Source organism: Canis lupus, chromosome X (assembly GCF_048164855.1).
Source record: "Canis lupus baileyi chromosome X, mCanLup2.hap1, whole genome shotgun sequence".
In the NCBI taxonomy this organism is placed as follows: Eukaryota; Metazoa; Chordata; class Mammalia; order Carnivora; family Canidae; genus Canis; species Canis lupus.
Window position 1 is genome coordinate 43601965 of NC_132876.1, and position 26340 is coordinate 43628304.

The following is a 26340-nucleotide window of genomic DNA, read 5'->3' on the forward strand; positions in this document are numbered from 1 at the left end:
GTAAAATGTCAGGTTTTACCACTCAGCAGCCTGTGTACTTGGTGTCTCAGACCCGCATAATCAGAAGAATATTCGAGGAAAGCTTCTAGAAGTAAGATAAAGATGTGGCCAGTATGTTGGTAAAGGCATAGAGTTGGCCCTATCTTTTAATTTATAGCATTACATTTAGCTCCTCAAGCTAATATTAAAAAAATACAATTTTAGATGGAATGGAACCAAAGCATTGATACCTCTAATTACATATGTATTCATTTTTTCCTATTTTTTAATAGTTCCTTTCCACCACACTTTATCCCAGCAACATGGGTGCCAGATAGTGGGCCCAGTAAATCTGAGTGCCTTCCGTTTTGTGGGCAGAACTACCTCTATGAAAGCTGGAGCTTATAGTTATAAGGCAAGAGAAAAGAGGAGGGTGGTTTCAAAGTAATCAAAATTTTTGTTCCAGATTCATTCAACAAATTTTTACTGAGCCCCTATGTGAAAGTCACTGGAGATAAAGTGGTGAACCAGATAGACAGGATCCTCACCCTCAAGGGGCTGATGGTTTAGTGAGAAGTATAGCAAAGAATTGACCAGTAATACAACTAAATAGGTTATCTCACCTAGTGGTAAGTGCTATGAAGGAAGACTACAGTTTCAACGAGAATATATAATGGAAGGCTCTAACCTAACCTAGTCTAGAGAATCAAAACAGGCTACCCTGAAGATGTGGCATTTGAGCTGAAGGATAAAGGGGTAAGTATCATGCATTCATAATTTTGTTCCCTCCCCAAGGAACAAAATAGCAAAACAGGCAGAAACTTACTTGTCATACCATTTTTTGGCGTTACCATACCAAGTATTTTTCCCACTAATTTGAGCTGGGCCATTGTTCTTCATACTGAAAAATTAATTTTAGACCATTTTTTACTGAGTCCTGGATTAATGTATATGTACCAGATACTATTTGTGATCATATCTTAAAACTAACTTTAATGAGCTAGGAGGTCCCATTTATTTAAAAGTTCATTTAGTCTAATCCTAACTCCTAGCCATGGATTCCACTTACCACAATTTCGTTATAAATAATTGGACTTTAGAGGTAGCTTTGAAAATTAAGTATGTTCATTTGGTTTTGGTTAGGGACATATTACTTTTATATAATAGTAAAGTAATTACCTCTAATGGTGCAGAATGGTTAAGCCCACTGATACTCTTATTTCACCGATAACATTTGTAATAATCCTACCCATAGTTTCCAACTCTTCATGGTACTCTTCCTTTTTCTGAGCTAATAAAATAGTTCTATAGCTGCAGCAAGTTTCTCCCATAAATACAGAATCCCAATGAAAATAAAATTAAGAAGGAAAAGCCTATTATTAAATTCCTTTCAAGTCCACAGTGAATTCTCTTTAGCTTCTGGGGATAGTGGTGAGCCAGCTAGTCTATATGTTCAGTTACCTTTCTCCACAAGGTAGGAAAGCTCTTTCAAAGGTAAGGGATTAAAAAGAGGCACAGATCTGTGGATTAAAATATTTGCCACCTCTGCTCAGAAGTGCATTTCCTAGTAGGTCTGTTCTTCTAAATCAACAGCCAGAGAATAACTGTGTTTAGCAGTGTTCCATTGCTTTATATTCTGTATCATTTATCTAGGAAACAGCACTGCCTGCCCTCATATGGCCACAGATTTGCTGAGGTTTGTTTCATTGATCAGAGTCCCAATTTAAGCTGATCTCTTTAGATTCTAGAATCTTGACATTCTAAGGAACTCGGGAGCAAGCTGCTGACTCCCTGGATTCCACTCAAAAAGCTGACATCCAAGCCCTTCCCCCCTGCCGGCATGTAAACACTACCATTGGTGTCTCTTACACGAAAGGATAGAACAGGACTTAGGGAAGCCACCGTCTAAGCCAAGAGATATTCGGAAAATTAGGGAGCTATACCAACTACATAAACACATAAACTACATAAAATGCATCCCCACAATTCTCTTCTTGGTTGTGAGGGCTTCTACACTCGGTAGTTATTTGATCAGTATGTGGCATCCATTCCACAATTTTCAGTTAAGCAGAATACCTAACATGGGAACATAAATGGCATAAAAGAAACATAAATGGGTTAAGTGGAACATAACAACAACAACAACAAAATCCAGAGCTTCTGGCTCCTCTCTTCTAACTTCTCTTATCCTTTTCACTTCTGATTTCTGGCCCCGTGCTATTACTTAATCTCCTCAAGCTCATATAGTCATTTGGTCTCTTCCAAACTAAGTAACACAATGAGGGTTTATACTTACAAAGGAAAAAAGGAATGTTAAGTGGCAGAAGAGGCAGGAAAAGCTGGGAAATTGAGGGGATTTAATATATTCTCCCTGTATTCACCACTTTCCCTTAAACTACTTCAGTGAAGCTTTCATGGCACTAGAGATAATTTAAGTCGAAATAAGCACATAAATCTATTCCATGTGACAGGTAAGATGACTATCTCTGAAGAGCCCTGAGTTTTTGGTAATAACATTCAATCTGAAGTAGAGGTACAGGATAGTGCAGGACAGTTCTCAGAATGACTTCTAGAGTTAGTTCAAAATTAAGCTCTGAATACTACTTTATAGTTTAAAAGAGTATTGTATAGACAGTATATAATTTTAAAAAATATTTTATTTATTTATTCATGAGAAACAGAGAGAAGCAGAGACATAGGCAGAGGGAGAAGCAGACTCCCTGCAGGGAACCCGATGTGGGGCTCGGTCTCAGGACCCTGGGATCATGACTTGAGCCAAAGGCAGAAGCTCAACCACTGAGCCACCCAGGTGCCCCTAGACAGTATATAATGTAATCCTCCTAACAACTCCTAGAATCTTTTCTAGGCACTTGTTACACAAGAGGATTAGGAATGCCTGGATTTTACCAGCTTCTAGAAGTTCATTTCCTGGATTACTGAGGCCCATAGACAGCAGAAACTCAGTGATCTTTTGGTATTTTCAAAGGAACTTCTGCCCTAGAAACTACCTTTTACTGTGAGTGGAATTATCCATAGGATAATCAAAGCTCCTAGGAAGGATCTAGAAGGACACGATGGCATTATTGTGTAACATGTTTTGAAATAGAAAAGTAAAAGGTGGTCCCTCTTTCATAGGGCGTAAGCACAAGCCACAGCCTTCAGGAAGTAGAAACTAGGCACCTCAATCCTGCTCAGAAGAGTAAGAACCAAGGCCAAACCACTCAGCCATGGCAGATAGAGTGTCTACTTAATTGGTATTGGAGAAGCATCTAATCTGTAATAGATGAAATCCCTCCTTAGACTGTAAACCATGAAAGAAAGAATCAAGTCTTCTTTTTTTTTTTTTTTTACTAACCATCATGTCTCCAGTGCTTTAGCACAATGCATAGTACATAATAGGGACTCAGTCAATATTTATTGAATGAATGTTACCGTACAACATTATGCACTTTGTCTGGAGAGAAGCAGTCCTTAAAATTTTATTTGTGGCAAGAGAAGACCTATGAAGGAGCCAATCATCATTCTGGATTTTGTATCTTCCACTTTTCTGCTTCTGTTATTCTGTTGTGTGTTGGAATGGGGAGCCTAGGAAAAGGGAAAGTATCTGGCTGCAGAGATTGTCGAGGTGACCCAATGAAAGCCCCCTGATCAAACAAGAGAGACCTCAGACCGCAGCTGCTTGCTGGTATTCAGTGGCAGAATTAATTACCTATTTTTATTCTCTGACCACATTCCAACAAACTGTCTCAGCAGATGGAGCAGAGGTTAAGAATTGAAAGGGTTATCCTTTGGGTGGAGAGTTGAAATTGTTAAGATACGCAACCTCTGACTTCTCAGATTTCGAGAAGGTGATATAGGGGGGATGCCTCATCTGGTATTTCTGACCAGCACTGCTGTGGGTTGATTTTGTGACCCACACCCATGTGCTCTGTGAGATAACCACCCTTTTCACCCTACCCTTACTTTACTATTAGTAATCACAACCATTCTATCCAGACAAGAAAGGCAGCTGCTCGTGGCCTCCTCCAGTTCTCCCTGTTAGGCAGCAAGAAGAGGCCATCTTCACGTTCATCAAGTCTGACTACTGTGATGGAGGCATCTGTACACACACCAGCCACACGGGAGAACCAGGGCCGCTACCTCATAGTAATGTCATATGGCTTTCACTTGATAGTTTTGCCCAGAGGTACCAAAAGGAAGAAAGAAGGAGTGACTTTTTATAAGTGTTTTTCATCTGAAAGCCATTCTGCCTGTCAACCTGTCTTAGGATGCTTTTTACCTTTCTGATTTTTTTTTGTGTAATTACAGCTTTGGCTTTACAGATAAAGTAATAAAGAAGAGCCAGTGTCCCATCGGCATCTTTGGTAATGGTTTCAAGTCAGGTTCCATGCGGCTAGGAAAGGACGCTCTTGTCTTCACCAAGAATGGGGGTACGCTCACTGTTGGACTCCTATCACAGACCTATCTGGAATGTGTCCAGGCCCAGGCAGTTATTGTACCAATTGTTCCATTCAACCAGCAAAACAATATCCTTTCTGAAAATGGAGAATGTCCGTTCAGAATGAGTCTGATCTGCCTATTACAATAGAAATCTCTTGTCTTCAGCTCAAATCCAGCTATCAAAAGTTTTCATATTTAAAGAGATATTCAAGTGTCCTAAATTTAACTGGAATTTCACCCTATGAAATACTTTTGGAAGTAAAAGTACTGTTGATAGAAGCTTAGAAATGTTTTTTATTGTATTGAAACTTCCATTGTTTTTGAGATACATAGTATTTGTCAGCTTATCTGAGAGCAGAATGGCTCATTTCCCTATACACCTAAGACAAGCTGTTATTTCTATTAGAATGACAGGTTGTCTAGACCCAAGCAACACTGCAGTAAAGTTTGAACTCATTGCTTCCTGAGTCTAAAGATTCAGCCTTTGATCTGTTTCTTAAACAGCTTTGGTTCACAGTGTATTTTCAAAGCGGTAGTCTGCAAGGGTGACTAATTTGAGTGTCTCTGTGACCTTTCTCCATTTTCCCCCTTCCCTTTTTTCTGTAGCAATAATGCTCATGCTTCCAACTGTATGACTATATTTTGTCCCAACATGCAACCCAGATGTCCCAAATTGATCGTATCCTTTTAAGATACTCATTTTTCTTTGACTGTATTTGGTCTTACAAAAAATGATCATCACTGAGGACTCCTTGCCCAGCCTAGAAGCCATCTTGAACTATTCCATTTTCAACAGTGAAAATGACTTGCTGTCCCAGTTTGACGCCATCCCAGGCAAAAAAGGCACTCGGGTTCTCATCTGGAACATCCGCAGGTATTGTATCTTAGGGGTGATAGACTCAAGTAAGCAAAGGTAGTAGGATGAAGGACACTTGACAAACCCCTCTCTAGAGAAGCAGAGTAGATAAATTTGGATGCATATTTGGATCTCATTGCACATCTTTCCTTCACTTTCATTGAACCACAGTTCCTGTTTGAGAAAGTGGTTCTTAACTGGTGAGATGTGGAGCTTGATAAAGTGGAGATCCACATATTCTGAGGCTATTGCCAGAAATAACCAAGACAGTTCAACATTATTATAAGATCTTCAGAATACATTATGAATTTCTTAGATTCATGGACATTGTTTTGAGATAGAATAATGATAGTTATTTTATGCATTTGACAATGAAAATGAAGTATGAGAAAGAGAAATAACAAAGCACAACATGATCTTTGAAAATAAGGACCTCTTATTTCTGCCTTCAGAGCAGCTGGCTTAGAAGTATGAAAATCTTTGAAGCAGATAAATTTGAACTATAATAATGATACTGGCTTCACATCATATGTTTAGAGCTAATAAAACCATCTGGAAATACTTTAGGATAAGTCATCATTTGTTTAATTTGTCATGTCTGGTAGAATACATTTAACAGTGTCCACAAAAGTCTACAAACCTTATATATAAGATAGAAGGGATACTGGTATCTTTAACAGAACAGGGTATCAGATGTATTCATTCTTTTTCTCCTTAGGTCAAGTATTTTGCCTCATTTCTTAGCTGGTAAAACTGTATAAAGTATGCTGGTATTTTATAAAGAGTACTTTCAATTAAAAATAAAATAAGGAGATTTTTAAAAATATATATATACATTGGTAATTTAGATCTTCCTGTGTCCTACTGGGAAAAATCTCAAGTAAATTTAATTTATATTATAAAGGATCATTTTCCTGAGGTGTTTCCAATGATTTAAACACATTAAGAAGACTTTTTTCTTTGTACATTGTTTCTCAGTTATATGGTATTAGGTGTTATGTGAATAAAAGATTCCATGGTCAATAACTGGGGGAAAAGCTGTCTGAAACAAAGTTTACCATGTTGCTTTTTTGCAGGATTTCTCAGAGGCTTTCTTATGCTAATGTTATTTCAGTTGGCCTTGAAAATGTGTAAGAGAGCTATATAGTATGTGGTTTTCCCAATTTAAAAAAAAAAAAAAGCAGTTTCTCCAGACCTGTTTTCCTTGAATGGTGAATGGTTGGGTGCAAGGAGGGCAGGGAACCTCCTTAGAGAATGTGTGCAAGTGGAGTGAGGTAGCAAGAATCAGGAACATCCTGGAAAATTCAGAATGTACTATTATAGTGAGGTGGGCGTTTTTTACATTTTCAACACAGCACCTCTGAGCTAATAGAGGCTGAAGTATGAGAGGAGGTATCACTAGAGCTTGAGGTGGCCCTGAGGGCCAAGAATTGTTTCTCAATTTTATTCAGTCATACAACCCTTATTACTTACTTCTCTTTTTAAAAAAGATTTTATTTATTTATTCATGGAAGACACACTGAGAGAGGCAAAGATACAGGCAGAGGAAGAAGGCTCCTCTCTGTGGGGAGCCCAATGCAGGAATCGATCCCAGGACCCCAGTATCAGGCCCTGAGCCGAAGGCAGATGCTCAACCACTGAGCCACCCAGGTGTCCCTACTTATTTCGTATTTAGGGGAACTACTGTTCCACAGAACAAACTTTGGGAACGGCTGTTCTGATATATATGTTTTCTCTGTAGCTCATCTCTTGTTTTGGGTTTTTTTCCAGGAACAAAGATGGGTCTTGCCTTTTCACCCTGGCAGTTGTTAGCAATATAGTCCAGGGTCTCAGAATGGATCAAAGCTAAGTAGCCCAAAAGGATTATGAGAAGAAGAAAGATCCTTGTGAAAGGAATATGAGCACTATTATATTTAAATGATAATTCCATAAATGATATTTCAGAGGACTAGCAGATACATGCTGTTTCTATGGCAACCTTTTTTTCCTTCCTCAAAGAAATAGGATTAGATCTAGGGAATCTTGGTATTTCATTAGTCCTTATACTATTGCTGAAATCAGAAGTAGGTTTTGATTCATTCTTCTATTTATTCAGTTAGAGTGGATGATGTTGAATGACCTACCCAGCAGTACCCAGAAAGTTTGGATCTATTTTAAGATCCCAGTCTGAGAGTAGCTGACATCCATTTGATTTATCAAATCAGACATTTCCACTTTCCCTTTTTTTGTCTTTTGTACTTGGCTCACCACTTCTATGAAACAGTCGATTTGTTTAGACTAGGAATACCTCTAAGTATTGTGTGATCTTCAAACCAAGTAATTTATAGCTCCTTTGTACTGATAGGGAAAGAAATATGTGTCTGAGTTTTGGCTTATATTGTTTCTTCTCTCTTGGGTTCCTGATGCATTTTTGTCCTTTGGAATCAGTATTTGTTAGATTGGTACTTGTCTCTTTTACCCAGAAATAAAGATGGAAAATCTGAGTTGGACTTTGATACAGATCAATATGACATCCTGGTATCAGACTTTGGCACAGAAGAAAAAGAGACTGGTGATGTTACCTGTGAGCTGCCAGAAACAGAGTATTCTTTACGGGTGAGTAAGAGTGGTTTTTCTTCAACAACGAGAGGTAAGATCTCTTGTAACATGAAAATATTTCAGAACAAGATCTCAGTTATATAAAGATGACAAACTTTTAGCCCTGTGCCAGGATTCCTTTTCACTGTCTCCTCTATAGCTAATACTGTCAGTAGCACTTTTGTGCAGTAGTTGAGATAACAAGGTAGAGAAACTAAGCCACATCTTTACCCAGAATAGATCTCAGTCACTAGCAGTGTTTATGAGGATGTTAGTAGAATTGGTGATGTCATATAATAATTTTCCCTTTGCTGTTCCATAGGCATTTTGTGGTATTCTGTATATGAAGCCACGAATGAAAATTTTTCTGCGTCAAAAGAAGGTGACTACTCAGATGATTGCCAAGAGCCTGGCTAATGTAGGATATGATTTATATAAACCTACTTTTACTGTATCCTTACAACTACATGAAATTGGACCTCTTCATTTCAGGATTAGATTTCCACGTTGAAATAAAAAAAACAAAAATGATTTTTTTTCCCAATTGAAAAATGTGTGTTGTAATACAAATCTTATAACAGTATATTCTTTTTTTTTAGAGAGAGAGAGCAAGAACAGGGAGGAGGGGCAGAGGGAGAGGGAGAGAGAGAATCTCAAGCAGGCTCCATGTGGAGCCCAATGTGGGGCTCAATCTTACATCCCCAAGATCATAACCTGAGCTGAAATCAAGAGTTGGATGCTTAACTAACTGAGCCACCTAGGTACCCATACAGTATATTCTTTAAAAAGGTGTTTCTTTTTTTTTTGAAAGTATTTCTTAAATGCCAATAGATATGTTAGTTTTATCAGAAACCATCTGGAAATTATTAAAATCATACAGCATCCTGAGATTTTGGAGATTCTGGGTTAGAAGATTCTGAAATATCTTTTTCTAATAGGAATAATTTATTTTTAAATCTTCAGCTAATTCTACTGAGTAGCCAGGTTTGAGACTCTCTGCCATAAGGAGTGATCCATGCTGTATGGTTTGCACTTGAATTTTGTTATATGTTACATTGAAATAATCAAATATTAACTAGAACATGTTAATCTTTTGGGCATAGTATGATCTTTGTTGTTACAAGTCTAGACTTATATTGATGGAAGTTAGGAGAGTGAAAATTAAAGGTTGATTTCCTAGGGTGAGGTAAATCCTCAACAGGTTTGACATGGATTTCCTGATACTTGTCATAATGGGAGCCACTCAAAGAAGTAATACTGATTTTCACTTCTACCCCCTATTACCCTGGGAATGGATTTCAGATTCTTGAGAAAAATCTTAAGATGAACTATGGAAATTAGGTCCAACTCTGTTGATGGCTTTTGGGGCAAAAATAAAGTCTTTGGAAGGGGAGAACTCCTAAGCAGTCATGAAGAATTGCTCTCATAATTTATTTTCTAGTAACTAAGCACAGCTCTTGGCCCAAGAAACATGTTCCCACCCGATTTGCTTTACCTAGTTTGCTTTGTCTTTCTTATGTGACCAAAAATTAGAAATTGTTATTCCCTTTCTTAAAAGCTGTGTAAGTCCTTACTCATAAGTCAAGTGATTTTCTCCTTTTTTGGGGATCACATACCTTCTCTACTACAAAAGCTTTTGAAAAAGAAAAAAGCCCTGAACAAGGCCATCTTAGCAAACCCAGAACTAGTGTTGTTATATTTTGTAGGTACATTAGCTGTAATTCACTGTATGTAGGCTAGGATCTTAATGTCCTAGGTTTAACAGAGCCAGTTGTAAAGAAGTACTTTCCAACCACTATTTCAGGGGATGCCACATTTCTGTCTCCAGCTTCTTTCTTTTGTGGGTTTCTGTCAGAGCAATTCCTGTGCACTGCTGAAAAATACAATTCTCCTGAAGATCTAATTGGTTTTATTAAGTGATCTGTGAAGAGGGCAGCATCCCATTTAGCAATTAAGAGATGGTCCCAGGAGCTATACAAAGTGGAAGGTATTATAGGATGGAGCAAAAAGTTGTTAGCAAAAGAAAAGAAAGGATTATTTTAGGCCAGGTCAGCTTCTTTTTGTGGGAGAAGGGAAAAGCAGGGTTTTTATCATGTACATAGTGTTGAGCAGGAAATTTCAGATGGACTCTTGAAAGGTCATACTCCTGGGATTGTTTAGAGCCAGAACTAAGTCCTGATTTGTTTACTTGGGGGGCAAATGATTCCAATTTGGGCTTTTTTTCAATGTATTTATATAAGAGAGTGAGCACATGTACATGTGTGGGGGGAGAGGGAGAGAGAGAATCTCAAGCAGACTCCCTGCTGAGCCGGAAGCCCCCCGCCTGGCTTAGTGTCATGACCCATGAGATTGTGACCTGGGCCGAAATCACAAGTTAGAGGCTTAACAGACTGAGCCACCCAGGTGCCCATTTTTTCTTTTTTCTTTTTTTTTAAAGATTTTATTTATTCATGAGAGACACAGACAGAGAGACAGAGACATAAGCAGAGGGAGAAACAGGCTCCCTGGGAGGGGGGAGCCTGATGTGGGACTCGATCCCAGGACCCTGGAATCATGACCTGAGACAAAGCAACCACTCAGCCACCTAGGTGCCACCCCCCACAGTTTTTCTTTTTTTAACAGCAATGCATGTGACATATACTTCAACCTAATTTCCCATTAAACTAGTTATCTTCCCCTGTTAGAATTTGGGCTAAATGAATTCACTATAGGCATGAATGACATGAAACTTCTGATAAAATTTACCCCAACATCAAAGAGAGACAAGATCACTGATGTTGACTTAATTATTCCTCAGTTATCAAAGGCCTCTTTTCTCTTCTTGTCCTTCCTTCTTATACTAGTTTGGGAAACCTCCTACCCCAGTGCACTGCCACCCCGTGATTTAGAATTTTAAAAGCATGCAACAGAAGAATTTGACATATCTCTAAAAAATGTTAAATTTGATAGTATAGAGTTTGAGTTTGTTTTGGGGAGTTTGTCCTGTTTTGCTTTTTCATGGGAATAGTCTTACCTGAGATTTGATTGGAACTTCTCGAGCCCAGAACGTAATTTCTGAGCCAAACTTTACTCTGTCGTGTAGCCCCCTGTATGATGTCTTTGTATCATACCTGACCTATTTGTTAACTGGATTCGATGCAAGTGACTAATATTACATAGAGAGGGCAATGGAGATCGTTTTTGGAATCAGTAACAAATTTCAGCTCATTTGGACCTGAAGATTTCTTAGTATTTGTTTTAATAGAAATTTCAGTTTCTCTGTCTCCCCCTTTGTCTTTCTCACTCTCTTATCTTGGTTTTTGAATCAAATAGAACCTGCTAAAAACATATCATTGTTCATCTTTTACGTATAATATTTAATTCACTTTATTTCATGTCTCCAAGCTTGTTCACTTCTTTCCATGAAACATATTACAACAGGACTATTCATTGTCCTTTACCCTTAAAAAGTGACTTTATTCTTCTTTATTCTCGCTTTTGCTTTCATTGTGTTTTGCATGATTAGCAGGACTTACCTTATTGCTTATACAGTTGACTCTTGAACAATACAAGGGTTAGGGACACCTACTCCCTTGCACAGTCGCAAATCTGAGTATAACTTTGGACTCCCCAGAATCCTAACTACTAATAGCATACTCTTGTTAGGAGGCTTTACTAATAACATGAACAATTAACATATGTTCTGTATGGTAGTATAAACTGCATCCTTACAATAATACCTAACTTTTTCTTTTTTTTGCGGGGGGCACTTCTGGGCTGCACAGTGTATTTGTGAGTCTTCAAAAATTGGCACAAATCTCCAAGAATTTTTCCAGTGTATTTATTGAAAAAAAATCTATGCACAAGTAGATCTGTGCAGTGCAAATCCATACTGTTCAAGCATCACCTGTAATTGTGTGGATTTGTATTGTACTAGCTACCACTCTTATCTTACCTAGCAGCAAATTGAGCAACTAGCACAGGTTAAGAAATGTTTTGTGATTGTTTATGAATTTTTGAACCACTGATGATATTTTGGTGTATTTCCTACACTCTTTTCTATGCATGTATTCCTATATACATATTTTTAGATAATACTTATCATTATATTCTGAACATTTCCTAATGTCCCTAAATATTTTTCAGGGACATAATTTTCAAAGGCATGTAATAGACCATGTAAATATACTAACATTTATTTAGACATCCCCTTATTGTCAGACATTTAAATTATTTGTTTTTCTGTCATTCTAGCTAATTGACCAATCTCTATAACTCATAAGCCTTTATGAACTTTCCTATTTCTCTAGGATAAATTCCTGGAAGGAGAATTACTTGGTCACAGATTAAGAATATTTTTAAAGTTATTGCTACAGATTTTGTAAATGTCCCCTGGAAGGGTTATACCAACTTAAATCCAATGGTATATGATGTTTTTTTGTTTTTTTTTTTTTTTTTTGTTTTTTTTTTTTTTTTTTGCTCTAACAGTGCAAAATATTGTTTGCTAAATCCCATGGTGTTTGATTCCTTAATGATTTTCCTCTCAGAATAAGCAAGTGAAAATAACTTTTGGGTTCTCTTGCAAGAATTATAACCAGTTTGGAGTCATGATGTATCATAACAACCGACTCATAAAGTCTTTTGAGAAGGTGGGATGCCAGGTGAAGGTGAGTGGTTAATGTTTCTTTGTCATAGAAGGCTGAAAAGAGAAAGAAGAGGATTTGAAATTTGCAAAGGGGATAGACTCATTAATTGCTTTTACTCCCACCTTATGATGGTTGTTAAATCTGATCCTGGAACTCTGTGTTATCAGTGAGCTGTCTTTTGTTGGAAAGCTCTTTCTACTTCTCATTCTTCACCGGTGTTAATTAATCCAGGAGCTTTACTGAATGCATTTTCCAGGTAGCTGTTGAGAAGAGAGAGTATTAGAACACCAGTAACTTTGCCATGTGTATTGGTTTATTAGTGTTTAAGATAGCTCTTTCTACTTTCTTGGAGAGACAATAAGGCACAGTAGAAGCAGAATGAAATTTAGTGGTTGATGACCGCTAAATTTGACCCGGATTTGAATTCTGCCTTTTCCACTTAAAATCTGAGGAACTTTAACTAAATTTTTACATTTCTCTAAGGCTCATCTTTCCTTCCCTGTAAAATAAAAGCAACAGAAATGATTTTATCTGCTCTGCCTACCCTACAGCTTACCAGGCTGAGAAGCTTAAATGGGATAAATAATGAATATACTATACAAATTGAACTGTACAAATACTACCATCATCTTCAGTGTTTTAATGGCATGTTCAAGTTGTCAGATCCACAAATATCCTATTCATTCCCATTTTATAGATAAGATTGCTAAAGCATGAAAGATGGTAAACCGCTTTGCGTTACACAGTAGGACAAAGTTATAGAAGATCTAGGATAGCTAATTTACAGCCTATGCTGCTTTTCATTGTTATATCATCTTTATATGTACAACACATATATGAATGCCATCCTAATTACACCTTGACTTTTTAAATCCCAAAGTATTTTATATCAGCTTGTCATTAATAACCACTGCTAGTCTGACTCCCCCCCTTTTTTTTTAAAGATTTTATTTATTCATGAGAGACAGAGAGAGAGAGAAAGAGAGAGAGGCAGAGACACCAGCAGAGGGAGAAGCAGGCTGCATGCAGGGAGCCTGATGTGGGACTCAATCCCAGGACTCCAGGATCATGCCCTGGGCCAAAAGCAGACACTAAACTGTTGAGCCACAGAAGCGTCCCCTGACTCCCTTTTGTAATTGTTTGGTAGCCTAAATATATAAAAATTACTTATTTTTGTAGAGTGTGATGTTTACATATTATCCTTAAAATTGCTTTTCTGATGAAGGTTGGTTTCTATTCCATAGAAAAGTAGTATGTAGCCTTGTTTGTCTTTGTTTTTTTTTTTTTTAGCATTGTCATTCTTTGTTCAAAGGAAATCTTACAGCAATCCAATAATATAAAACAGATGAAGGTGGAAGTAGTGTGCATGAAGTAGAGATGGCTATTAATCCCTGGAAAATCCTAGAGAATCTATGGATCATAGTTTGAAAATCTCTGCCTTAGAATTGGTCAGAGGTTCCAGTCCAGTGGAATACTTGTGGTCTGTTCAAGTTCATCCTGGGTATTTCTCTAGATGTTGCTGTACTTTCCTTGCCTTTGAATGTTATGTAACCTTTCTATTACTGCTTAAAATCAAAAGGAAATGCTTCCAGATGGTCAACAGTAATGTAAGTGTTGAACTTAATATTTTTTTTCAAAGCCAACTCATGGAGAAGGTGTGGGAGTAATTGGAGTCATCGAGTGCAATTTCTTAAAACCTGCATATAACAAACAAGACTTTGAATACACCAAGGAGTACCGGTGAGTCACTCCCAACCTGAGGTGTTTCTGATAGTCTATTCAGATCTGATTCTATCCTCTGCAATTTCTCAAATCATCACTAAAAGCCAGCCAGATGAGCTGAGAATTCCTTTAAACCACTCTTCCAAGATGAGAGATAAAATTACTTGATTTTTCAATGAAAGCTTATTGATACATTATATAGAGAGAGCCCAGTTGAGATAAAATTTACCTTTAAAAAGTATGGAAAGAGCATGGCAGTCACTTCATAAGATACTTCTGGTAAAACAAAGAGTTGGGATTGATCTTAATGAAAAGGGATGAAAGGATCTGCAGGCATCAAATATGTTAGGGGAAAAAAAGCCACAGTTTGAAGTTTGTTCCAAAAGAATTTCTTGAAGCCGGTGAACAGATTGAGAGGAAAGCAGCAGGAGAGATGTGTGTGTTTTCATGGAAGCATCTAGATTTCATAAGTGAGACAAAAAATGAAAAAGGAACTTGACACTGAGGCTGAAACAGCAAGGATATTTTTAGGAGACAAAAAAAGGAGTCAATGAAGCCAAGATAACAACAATTTGTTGTAAAACTTTTAGCGAGGGATGGATTATTCATTCCTTCTTAAGTATATCTCCTATGTGCTAGCTACTAGGGACAGAAGAATGAAAGATAAGAATCCTTGATGCCTGTGAACAAACTAGATGAGATGTATGCAAAGAAGAAACAAATACCCATAAAATAGTTGCTTCAATGGAGGATACATGCAAAATGGGAAGAGCCTTCAAATATGCCTAAAGGGTCAAACAAAGCTTCACAGAGCAGATCCTACTTGAGCTTAATCTTGAAGGAGAAATTGGAGTTTGCTAGGTAGACAGATAGGGAAAAGACATTCTAAGCAGAGGAAAGTCTAGGCAGGAGAGGGTAGGCGGTGCTCTAGTAGTAAGGAGAAAGAAGGTATGAGGACATTTGGTGTCCTTTTCCCTAAAACCTCATAGCAAATTTTAGAGGGGGGGCAGGAAGCCTTCCCCAAATTTATTTTGGTTTGTACCCAAAAAATGTAATAGAATTAGTTAAATCTTACACCGTAATTTATCAGGAGCCATAGGAATTTTCGGTTTACTGCTTGAAAAAGAGACAGCTGTTTGGGTGGCAACCCTAAATTAATTTCAGGGCAATGGGTTCTTGATTCCTCAGGCCACCCAGTGGGTGTGGTAACCACCTGCCCTCAGTTTAAGGAATATGGCCTTTTAAATGAGTCTGGCCCATAATAGAGATCTTCCACTAGGACCTGACTCTTAAGAGTGAAAGTTTAGAAATGACATCAGTTGGACAAGTTTCAGAGCCAAGTCATTCTTTTTCTCTTGAGTGAAAGGAACAGTGAATTTCTGGTGAAAATGAAATAGTTAAGATTTGTGAAGTCCAAATATTAGATATTAAACAGTACTTAACATCTTTCTTATATCATCTTTGTTACCCCCCCCCCACATCTACCTTTTAAATTTTAGAGGGATTAGACCTTGGCTTGTGATGTTTTGTTTTACTATGATGAGTTTGAGGTGATTGCAGGGCATTTAAATAGAGATATTCCATAGACAGTAGTTTTATCTAGTTAAATATCTAGGACTTTTGCTTAAGTAGCTTAATATCTGCTACACATTTTATTGAAAACAGGAAACTAGTATACTATCCTACATACAGAATCTTTTGAGGATAACAAATTTGTATTACTCTTATCCCAATTCTGGCATCATTATCCTTTTTCACTGTATTTTATATAAATGAAAAGGTGTTTAGTTAAAAAAAAAAACAGAAGACTTTGAGAAGGGGATTAGAGAAGGCTGTCTGCTATCAGAAACTCATCCTAAGAGTATGATAGAAATCAAAACTGCAAATGCTAAAAGAGATACCAGCCATCATAGTACTGGAATGTCTACAAATAAATCATCTGTAATATCACTCTTAATAGTTATGGATATCAGATTTCAGCTGCAACTATCAGGACTCAAACTGACAACGTTTTTAGAGTGAATTTCAGCTTAAGAAATACCATGAACACACACCCACTGACCACCTCACTGGTGCAATGGCACCGTGGCTGGGCTTTGTGGAGTCTTCCAGAGAAATTCAAGGTATGGATGCTGCCTTTCAGGAGCTTACAGTCTGTTTGTAATGATGAATTGTCATATATGTGAAACAGTTTAGACAGCAATAAAATGGCTGTGTGATCAGTCAAAACCTAAGTGATATGGTACAGGAAAAATGCCCTGATAGAACAGATAGGGAAGGTTTTAAGTGGAAGTTATGACTTGAGATTTGTCTGAAAGGATACAGGACTTAGAAACAGGAGGGAAAGAAATTCCAGGATGGAACTATAGCATGACAAGTAGTGACAGGAACTCAAAATGGTGAGAATATAGGGTGTGGGAAGAGGACACAACTAGAGTGAAGGGAAATAGAGTTGAATAGACAGAATAGGGCCATCTCCTGAAGCAGGAATTGACACACTTTTCCTGTGAAGGGCCAGGAAGTAAATATTTTAGTTTTTGTGGGCCATGTGGTCTGTCACACTACTCAGTTCTACTGTAGTATAAAAGCAGTATAAAAGCCCTAGAAAATAAGTAAAGGAATGAGCATGTCTGTGTCCAAGACATTTTTCTTTTACAAAAGCAGGCAGTGGCCTGAATTTGGTCCACAGTCTGTAGTTTGCTGACTCCTACCCTAGAGCCACAGTTCCCAGACTGCATGCCAAGCTGCACATAATAAACTCAAACAGAGGGGAGCAATAGGGTATTCTATATTTTTGAGGAAAGTACCGTGACACTCAACTTCTACCTCTAAATAATAGAAATGGTCTTCTCTTCCTGTTCGAGCAAATCACCACAAACTTCGTGGCTTAAGACAATGCTGATTTATTGCCTTAGAGTTCTGTAGGTTAGAAGTCCCAACACAAATAAAATTTGTGCCTAGCCTCACTAGGCTAAAATTAAGGTTAGCAGGGCTACATTCCTCTCTGAGGGCTCCAGGGGGGGAATCCATTTCTAGAAGTTTCCAACTCCTAGAGGCTGCTGGCATTCCTTGTCCTGTGCATGGCCCTCTCTCTCCATCTTCAGAGCCATCAGTGGTGGGTCAAGTCCTTCTCACATCACATCACTCCGATGATCCTACTTCTTTTTTTTTTTTTATTGGTGTTCAATTTGCCAACATATAGAATAACACCCAGTGCTCATCCCATCAAGTGCCCCCCTCAGTGCCCGTCACCCAGACACCCCCACCCTCCACCCACTTCCCCTTCCACCACCCCTACCTAGTTCGTTTCCCAGAGTTAGGAGTCTCTCATGTTCTGTCTCCCTTTCTGATATTTCCCACTCATTTTTTTCTCCTTTCCCCTTTATTCACTTTCACTATTTTTATATTTCCCAAATGAATGAGACCATATAATGTTTGTCCTTCTCTGATTGACTTATTTCATTCAGCATAATACCCTCCAGTTCCATCCACGTCAAAGCAAATGGTGGGTATTTGTTGTTTCTAATGGCTGAGTAATATTCCATTGTATACATAAACCACACCTTCTTTATCCATTCATCTTTCGATGGACACCGAGGCTCCTTCCACAGTTGGGCTATTGTGGACATTGCTGCTATAAACATCGGGGTGCAGGTGTCCCGGCGCTTCATTGCATCTGTATCTTTGGGGTAAATCCCCAGCAATGCAATTGCTGGGTCGTAGGGCAGATCTATTTTTAACTCTTTGAGGAACCTCCTCGCAGTTTTCCAGAGTGGCTGCACCAGTTCACATTCCCACCCACAGTGCGGGAGGGTTCCCCTTTCTCCACATCTTCTCCAACATTTGTGGTTTCTTGCCTTGTTAATTTCCCCCATTCTCACTGGTGTGAGGTGGTATCTCATTGTGGTTTTGATTTGTATTTCCCTGATGGCAAGTGATGCAGAGCATTTTCTCAGGTGCTTGTTGGCCATGTCTATGTCTTCCTCTGTGAGATTTCTGTTCATGTCTTTTGCCCATTTCATGATTGGATTGTTTGTTTCTTTGGTGTTGAGTTTAATAAGTTCTTTATAGATCTTGGATACTAGCCCTTTATCTGATACATCATTTGCAAATATCTTCTCCCATTCTGTAGGTTGTCTTTCAGTTTTGTTGACTGTTTCTTTTGCTTTGCAAAAGCTTCTTATCTTGATGAAGTCCCAATAGTTCATTTTTTATTTTGTTTCTCTTGCCTTCATGGATGTATCTTGCAAGAAGTTACTGTGGCCAAGTTCAAAAAGGGTGTTGCCTGTGTTCTCCTCTAGGATTTTGTGGAATCTTGTCTCACTTTAAGATCTTTCATCCATTTTGAGTTTATCTTTGTGTATGGTGTAAGAGAATGGTCCAGTTTCATTCTTCTGCATGTGGCTGTCCAATTTTCCCAGCACTATTTATTGAAGAGACTGTCCTTTTTCCAGTGGATAGTCTTTCCTGCTTTGTCGAATATTAGTTGACCATAAAGTTGAGGGTCCACTTCTGGATTCTCTATTCTGTTCCATTGATCTATGTGCCTGTTTTTGTGCCAGTACCACACTGTCTTGATGACCACAGCTTTGTAGTACACCCTGAAATCTGGCATTGTGATGACCCCAGCTATGGTTTTTTTTTATATTCCCCTGGCTATTTGGGGGTCTTTTCTGATTCCACACAAATCTTAAGATAATTTGTTCCAACTCTTTGAAGAAAGTCCATGGTATTTTGATAGGGATTGCATGAAACATGTAAATTGCCCTGGGTAACATTGACATTTTCACAATATTAATTCTTCCAATCCATGAGCATGGAATATTTTTCCATCTCTTTGTGTCTTCCTCAATTTCTTTCAGAAGTGTTCTGGAGGTTTTAGGGTATAGATCCTTTACCTCTTTGGTTAGGTTTATTCCTAGGTATCTTATGCTTTTGGATGCGATTGTAAATGGGATTGACCCCTTCATTTCTCTTTCTTCAGTCTCATTGTTAGTGTATAGAAATGCCACTGACTTCAGGGCATTGATTTTGTATCCTGCCACACTGCCAAATTGCTGTATGAGTTCTAGCAATCTTGGGGTGGAGTCTTTTGGGTTTTCTATGTATAGTATCATGTCATCGGCGAAGAGGAAGAGTTTGACTTCTTCTTTGCCAATTTGAATGCCTTTTATTTCTTTTTGTTGCCTAGATTGCTTCTAGTACTATGTTGAATAGCAGTGGTGAGAGTGGACATCCCTGTCTTGTTCCTGATCTTAGGGGAAAGGCTCCCAGTGTTTCCCTATTGAGAATGATATTTGCTGTGGGCTTTTGGTAGATGGCTTTTAAGATGTTGAGGAATGTTCCCTCTATCCCTACACTCTGAAGAGTTTTGACCAGGAATGGATGCTGTCTTTTGTCAAATGCTTTCTCTGCATCTAATGAGAGGATCATATGGTTCTTGTGTTTTCTCTTGCTGATATGATGAATCACATTGATTGTTTTACGAGTGTTGAACCAGGGGATCAAATCCTACTTGGTCATGGTGAATAATCTTCTTAATGTATTGTTGTATCCTATTGGTTAGTATCTTGTTGAGAATTTTTGCATCCATGTTGATCAGGGATATTGGTCTGTAATTCTCCTTTTTGGTGGGGTCTTTGGTTTTGGAATTAAGGTGATGCTGGCCTTATAAAACGAGTTTGGAAGTATTCCATCTCTTCCTATCTTTCTGAACAGCTTTAGTAGAACAATGACCCTACTTCTGTCATCACATCTCCTTCTCTGATTCTGACTCTTCTGCCTTCACTCTTCTTCTTTTAAGGACCCTTGTGATTACACTGGATAATTCAGCATAATCTCCCCCTCTTAAGGTCCGCTGGTAAGTAAGTAACCTTAATTCCATCTGCAACCTTAATTCTCCTTTGCCATGTAACCTGATAGAGTCACAGGCTCGAGGGTTTAGGACATAGAAATCTTTGGAGGACTGGTATTCCACCTGCCACAACCTGCCTCCTGGGCTTCTAGGATCCACTTATATTTCACACACAAAATACATTCACCCCCTCCCAACATCCCCAAATCTCAACTATTACAGCAACTCTAAGTCTTAAGCTCCTGTCTTAATGTCAGAAGTTCAGGATTCCCAAATCTCATTATCTGAACCAGGTGTGGGTCCCATGCAACCTGGGGTCAAATTCCTCTCCATTTCACTCTCAAAATAGAATGGTGGGACAGGCTTACCAGGTCAAGATATTCCAGTTCAAACAGGGAGGAAAATGGAAGGAAAACAGAGTCACAGGCCTCAAGCAATTTCAAAATCCAGCCACAGTAATGCCATTAAGTCTCAAGCCCTGCAACTAATGTTCTGGGGCTTGCAGCCTCCTCTGCTGAACTTGAGGCTCTGCCCTCTGGGCTCATCACTGCACCCTCAGAGTCCTCTTTCCTTTTTCAGCAAAAAGGGGTATGCACGGGGTAAGCACGGGGTATGCATCCGTGGCTCTGGATCTTCATCGGCCTGTGTTCTGACTGTAGAGTTGTGGAGGTCCACCAGCCTCCTTCTCATTTTGTACCCTCTCCATCCTTGTCAGCCTAGGGTAGCAATTTTCGTGCCAGGACACCATTCTCAGGAATCTTATGGATCTTACATGTATGTCACGGATATTCACTCAGACAAGAAGCTCTTGACAGGTCTTTTCCTAGATAATCCTATTTCTATTCTTGGCTTCTGCTGAAATGGCTGTGGAGATCTGAGTCACATGTTTAATCTTTTCAAAGAGCTTTTTTGTGCGACAGAATACTCTGACCTTTTGATCTGACATATTAGCGAAAGGTTCTCTAACCACAGCCCTGGCTTTTTCTCCAGTGTGCTTTTCTGACCATGAATATCTCCATTTTAGTATCTTTTGCTGTCTGGAGAGAAGCTGAGGACTTACAGAATCATTAAGTCCTGGTCCCTTTTTGTCCAAGAGTTCCCTCTCAACGTCTTTGTCTCCTCCCATATTTTATGTAAGCAGCCTGAAGACACTGGGCCACACTGTCAACAGGTTGCCTGGAAGTCTCCTCGGCTAACAGTCCTGTGGCATCATTGCAAGTTTTGCTTTCCAAGGAAATGCAGGACACACTCCTGTTAAGCTCTCTGCCACTATCTAATCGGGATCACCTTCCCTCAAATTTTCCAGTAGCATGTTCCTCATCTTCTCCCAAGCCTTCACCAGCAGCAGCTCCACCATCTGTGGTTCTGCTAACAGTCTGTTCCCAGTAATGTAGGTATTCTCTGAGGAAATCTTTGTTTTCTCCCCCATGGCCCTTTACCTCCTTCTGAGCCCTGACCAGGGGAGGGGGGCCCAACCTCTGTATTTCCACTAACTGTTCAGTCTAGAATCTAGATTACAGTCTCAGCCATTTCTGTCATGGTCCACAGCCCCTGCCCACTGTGCAAATCTAAAGCTACTTCCATATTCATAGGTATTTGTTGTAGCAGCACCACCTTTCCGAGTACCAAGATTTGTTTCATTCCTTTTGACTACATCATACCTTGGCAAACCTGGGTTTTCATTGGTTGCTGTGACAAAAAACTAAGTGATACATGAGAAGCAGGGTTGAATAAGAAATGAGGGGAGCTGTGTCCAATTTCGTTCCAAGGTTTGGGTAGTGGCACCCTGCCCAGCAGGCATACACACACAGCCATCCCATTAGTGATTGTGGCTATTTAAGAATGAAATAAAATCTTTTTTTCAATTGATATGCATTATTTTCTCAAATAGATACTAAATGTTAGCACATAAATACTGATTAAATTGTTTGGACCTAACTTGTCTAGTAACCAGACCTGGTCCATATTGGTTTTGACCTACAGGTAGCATGAAAAACTTGAGACACAAGGGGTGCCATGAACCAAGGAGGTTTAAGAACAACTGTCTTAGAGGAATGTTGGATAGAGTAGCTGATGCCTTAGACAGTGAGAACTTCATTGTGTTTTCTTGACTAGGGGAGTGACTTGAAACAGTTCTATCTTCCGGATATAGTATGTTACAACCATATACTGCTTTATGGTTCTTAAGGTGCTTGGCATGAATTAGGTCAGTTGATAAATCTGGAAATGACGCAGGATGGATTGAAGGAAGGATTAAAGGCTCTTGGAGTAACCTAGGTGTGAGATGAATGTCTGAAACAAGAGCCATGGAAAAGGAAGTAGAGGACAGATGCTGTGAAGAAAAGTTCAAAAGATTTTGGTGGCATGTTAAATAAGGGGTATAAAGGAGAGAAAAGAATCAAAAGATCACTGCAAAGTCTTGAATTTAGTACAGTGGGATATTGGCAGGATCATTGATAAAGTAATGACTCTACTTTGGACAAAGGAACCATTTCATGGGGTGGCGATTGTGGAAACTAGACTGTAGGAGGTTAAGATGGGAGAATGAAGAGGAAGTAGTAGGTGTAGACCACATAGACCAGGATTGGGGAAGCCAAAGGAAGGAGATTAATAGAACAGTGGAGTCAAACCAGGGTTTTTTGAGAAGAAATGGGATTTCAGAATACATGGCAATGGTTATCTTGGTTGAGGTGGTGGTTATGTGACTGTATACATTTGTCAAAACTGATGGAACTACACACTTAAAAAGATGCATTCTACTCTGTAAATTTTACCTGGATACATGAGAACAGAGCTTTATTTTTCTTTTTAGTTAAGATAAAATTCACATACCATGAATGTCACCATAATTAAGTCTTCACTATAGTGGTTCTTAGTATATTCACAAATTGTACAACCATCACCAGTATCGAACTCCAAAACATCTCCACCATCCCAGAAAGCTATTCCTTGTCCATTAGCAGTCATTCCAATCCCTGGCAACCACATAATCTATTTCCCTTTTTTCCCAGTTTCTTTTTTATCATGGTAAAAATACATGTACCATAAAATTTACCATCCTAACCATCTTTAGGTGTATTGTTAAGTGGCATTAAGGACATTCACACCATCATGCAACCATCACTACCACCCATCTCTAGAACTCTTTTCATCTTGCAAAACTGAAACTCTATATCTGTTAAACAATAATTCCCCATTCCCACTTCTACCAGCCCCTGCCAACCTTCATTCTACTGTCTGTTTCTTAAGATTTTGACTACTCTAAGTACCTCATTTAAGTGAAATCATACAGTAATTTGTCTTTTTGTGATTGACTCATTTCACCTAGCATAGTGTCCTCAAGCTTAATGCATGTTTTATCATGTGCCAGAATTTACCTCCTTTTTAAAGGCTGTATAATATTCTACCGTGTGTGTATATATCTATATGTGTACACATACACGTGCATGCACAATACAGTTTGCTTATCCATTCATCCATCAACAGACAATTGGGTTGCTTCCACATTCTAGCCCTTGTGACTTATAGTCTATTTTATCTGATACTAGTATAGCCACCATTTCTCTCTTTTGGTTACTATTTACATGGACTATTCTTTCCATCCTTTCTCTCTCAACCTACTTGTGTCTTTTGTGTCTAAAGTTCATCTCCTCTGGGCAGCATATATTTACATCATGGTTTTTGAGTTTCTCTTACTCATTCCACCAAACTCTTTTTTGATTGGAAAGTTTAAGCCATTTACATTTAAAGCACTTAGAGATAAGGAGGGACTTTTGTCATTTTGCTTTGTTTTCTGTATGACTCATAAGATTTTTTGGCCCTAATTTCCTGTATTACTGTCTTCTTTTGTGTTCAGTTGATTTTTTATAGTGACAATTTATTTCTCATTTCTTTTTGTGTATATTTTATAGCAGTTTTCCTGTTTTAAGAGCTGAAATTTGCTAGTTTATCATTTAAGCCTCCTGAAAGTTGCAAGGCATTAGTAGACTCTAAAATTCCAAATAGCTCAGACAATTCTGCCAGTGCAATGACTGTCTAGGTGAAGGGATATAGTCTTGATGCTTCCTACTCCATCTTTCCAGAATCCCATCTAATCTACTTGTTTTATTTTTTTTAAAGATTGTATTTATTTGAGAGAGTGAGTGTGTGCACACATGAGAGAGAGAGGGAGAGGGAGAGAGAAAGCGCACACAAAGCAGGGGGAGGGGCAGAGGCAGAGGGAAAAGTGGGGAGCCTGACATACGAGTGCTGGATCCCGGGACCCTGGGATCATGACCTGAGCTGAAAGCAGATGCTTAGTAGACTGCGCCACCCAGGTGCCCCTAATCTACTTCTTTTGAAAATAATTTTAAAACAGAATTTTAAGAGAAAATTTGGAATAGTTCTTCATCTGTGACTTGAAGGAAAGATACAAACATAGAAGTGTGACCATCAGTAGGTTGGAGGAGAGAGAGTATAGAAGAGCTCTTCTCTGTGTGGTCAGAATCTAACATAATATTAGGTGGAGGTAAGGAAGAATTCCTCTGAAGGAGATAAGAGGTCTACAAAACCCTTGGGGAATGATCCAAGGAGTCCAGAGATTTTTTAAGAACTCTAAATTTGTAGTATTTCAGGTGTCTACAACTCTGCATTAAGGTGTGATCCTAGGTTGTAGAATTAAATAGGGATTAGTCATTAGAAATTGGGAGTTTTTAAAAGTAAAATCCAAAAACAAAAAAAGTGAAATTCAGATTTTGACTTATACACATTACATTGTTTGACCGTAGGTTTACTGTTGTTCACTGGGGAAGAGAGATAAAGGAGAAAGAGCAAGAGCCAGAGCTAGGGTCCAGCCTCCACTAACAGATACATAGCAGAGGGTTGAAGGGGACTTTATAGTCCATCAGTGCCCTGACTGCCATGATCAACATTTGAATGAAGAACTGTGTAGACAGTTATTGTCCATCGGTGCCCTGACTGCCATGATCAACATTTGAATGAAGAACTGTGTAGACAGAGTAGACAGTTTTTACTGTAGACAGTTTTTAAGTTAGTACTGGATGGATTTGTAATAGGTAGGGTGCAGTATTTGATCCCCTGACTTTCAACTTGGTCCTGAATTGTTTACCTGTAGTCTTCTGACAGCCTAAGCAACACCCCATCAACTTCCCAGTATTTGTCTCTGTCCTGCCTCTGCAGTTGAATCTTCTGTCATTGTCTATGATGTTAATTCTGCCACCTCATGATTCTAGAAGTCCTGAAAATTTGAAGAATACAGTACTTTTTGGGACTAGTGACCATTTTGCCTTTGCAACCAAAGTGACCATTCGACATTATGGCTTCATCATTTTGACATGTCATTTGCAAAGATAGTGAATTCCCATCCTAGTTTCTGAAAGTATAGATGTTCACCATTAGGCTGCTTATTCTGCAGTGTCAACTTCTGTTAAATGGGAACATCTCAAAGATCGTAAAATTGTTCAACAGATCCCCAGCTTTGACATACTTCTTGCTTTTTCTTTCAGGTTGACAATAAATGCCCTTGCCCAGAAGCTCAATGCTTATTGGAAGGAAAAGACATCTCAAGAAAATTTTGAGTCTTCAGCCATAGCCAGGCCAATACCGTGAGTAGTAAATAACAGAATATAAAGGTATTTGGGGTGATATCCATAGAGCAAATGGAAGGAACAAGAGTAAGATGGTGCTTTTCATTTAAGGAGGTTTAATTAACAAAGGGGAAATCACAGGTACTGATTTCATCATTCTCTAGACCTCTTCACTCTGGTTTAACATTTGTGTGGCTTAGAGCATAAATATGAAGAGTTTAGTGCTGTGAGTTTATCCTACAGGCAGTGTGATATAATGGAAGATGATGGCCATTTAAATGAGACACTCCTGGGTTGAAAATCTGGATCTGCTTCTTAATAGTTGGGTGAGCTTGGGTAAGTAAGTTACCTCACCTCCGGGAGAATTTGAAATTAGATAGCATAACATTTTTAGTATAGGACCTGGCATATAGTAGGTGTTCAAAAATATTAGCAAACTTCCCTTCTCTTTGTTTTAGCGAACATTGTTGGACCTGTACCAAGAAATTTGAGGGTAAAAGTAGAGAACTCAGCATATCAGGAATTTATTGAATTTAAGATGGAGAATTCCATACAGAACCATGGATCAGGATGACATGGCTCAGTGAGCCACAAAAGGAGCATAAAACAGAGTATAGAATGTGTGACAATACATGTATAATCACTTACACCACCATCGTGACAAAGATTATAGAGTGTTAAAAGTTCATTTTGGGGGTTGAC

The 26340-nt window shown here is 38.7% G+C and overlaps 1 protein-coding gene across 3 annotated transcripts in view; it reads left to right on the forward strand.

The window, feature by feature from the left end:
* Positions 1-26340, forward strand: part of MORC4 (MORC family CW-type zinc finger 4) — a 53154-nt gene that overhangs the window by 7940 nt on the left and 18874 nt on the right. For 2 of the 3 annotated variants that reach the window (XM_072817866.1, XM_072817865.1), the window contains exons 4-10: positions 4288-4505; positions 5146-5293; positions 7738-7870; positions 8175-8303; positions 12379-12498; positions 14117-14217; positions 25558-25656. In XM_072817866.1, coding sequence (XP_072673967.1) covers positions 4288-4505; positions 5146-5293; positions 7738-7870; positions 8175-8303; positions 12379-12498; positions 14117-14217; positions 25558-25656 — 948 coding nt within the window. The remainder of the gene's footprint in view (positions 1-4287; positions 4506-5145; positions 5294-7737; positions 7871-8174; positions 8304-12378; positions 12499-14116; positions 14218-25557; positions 25657-26340) is intronic. The other variant, XM_072817867.1, reaches the window with a different exon arrangement.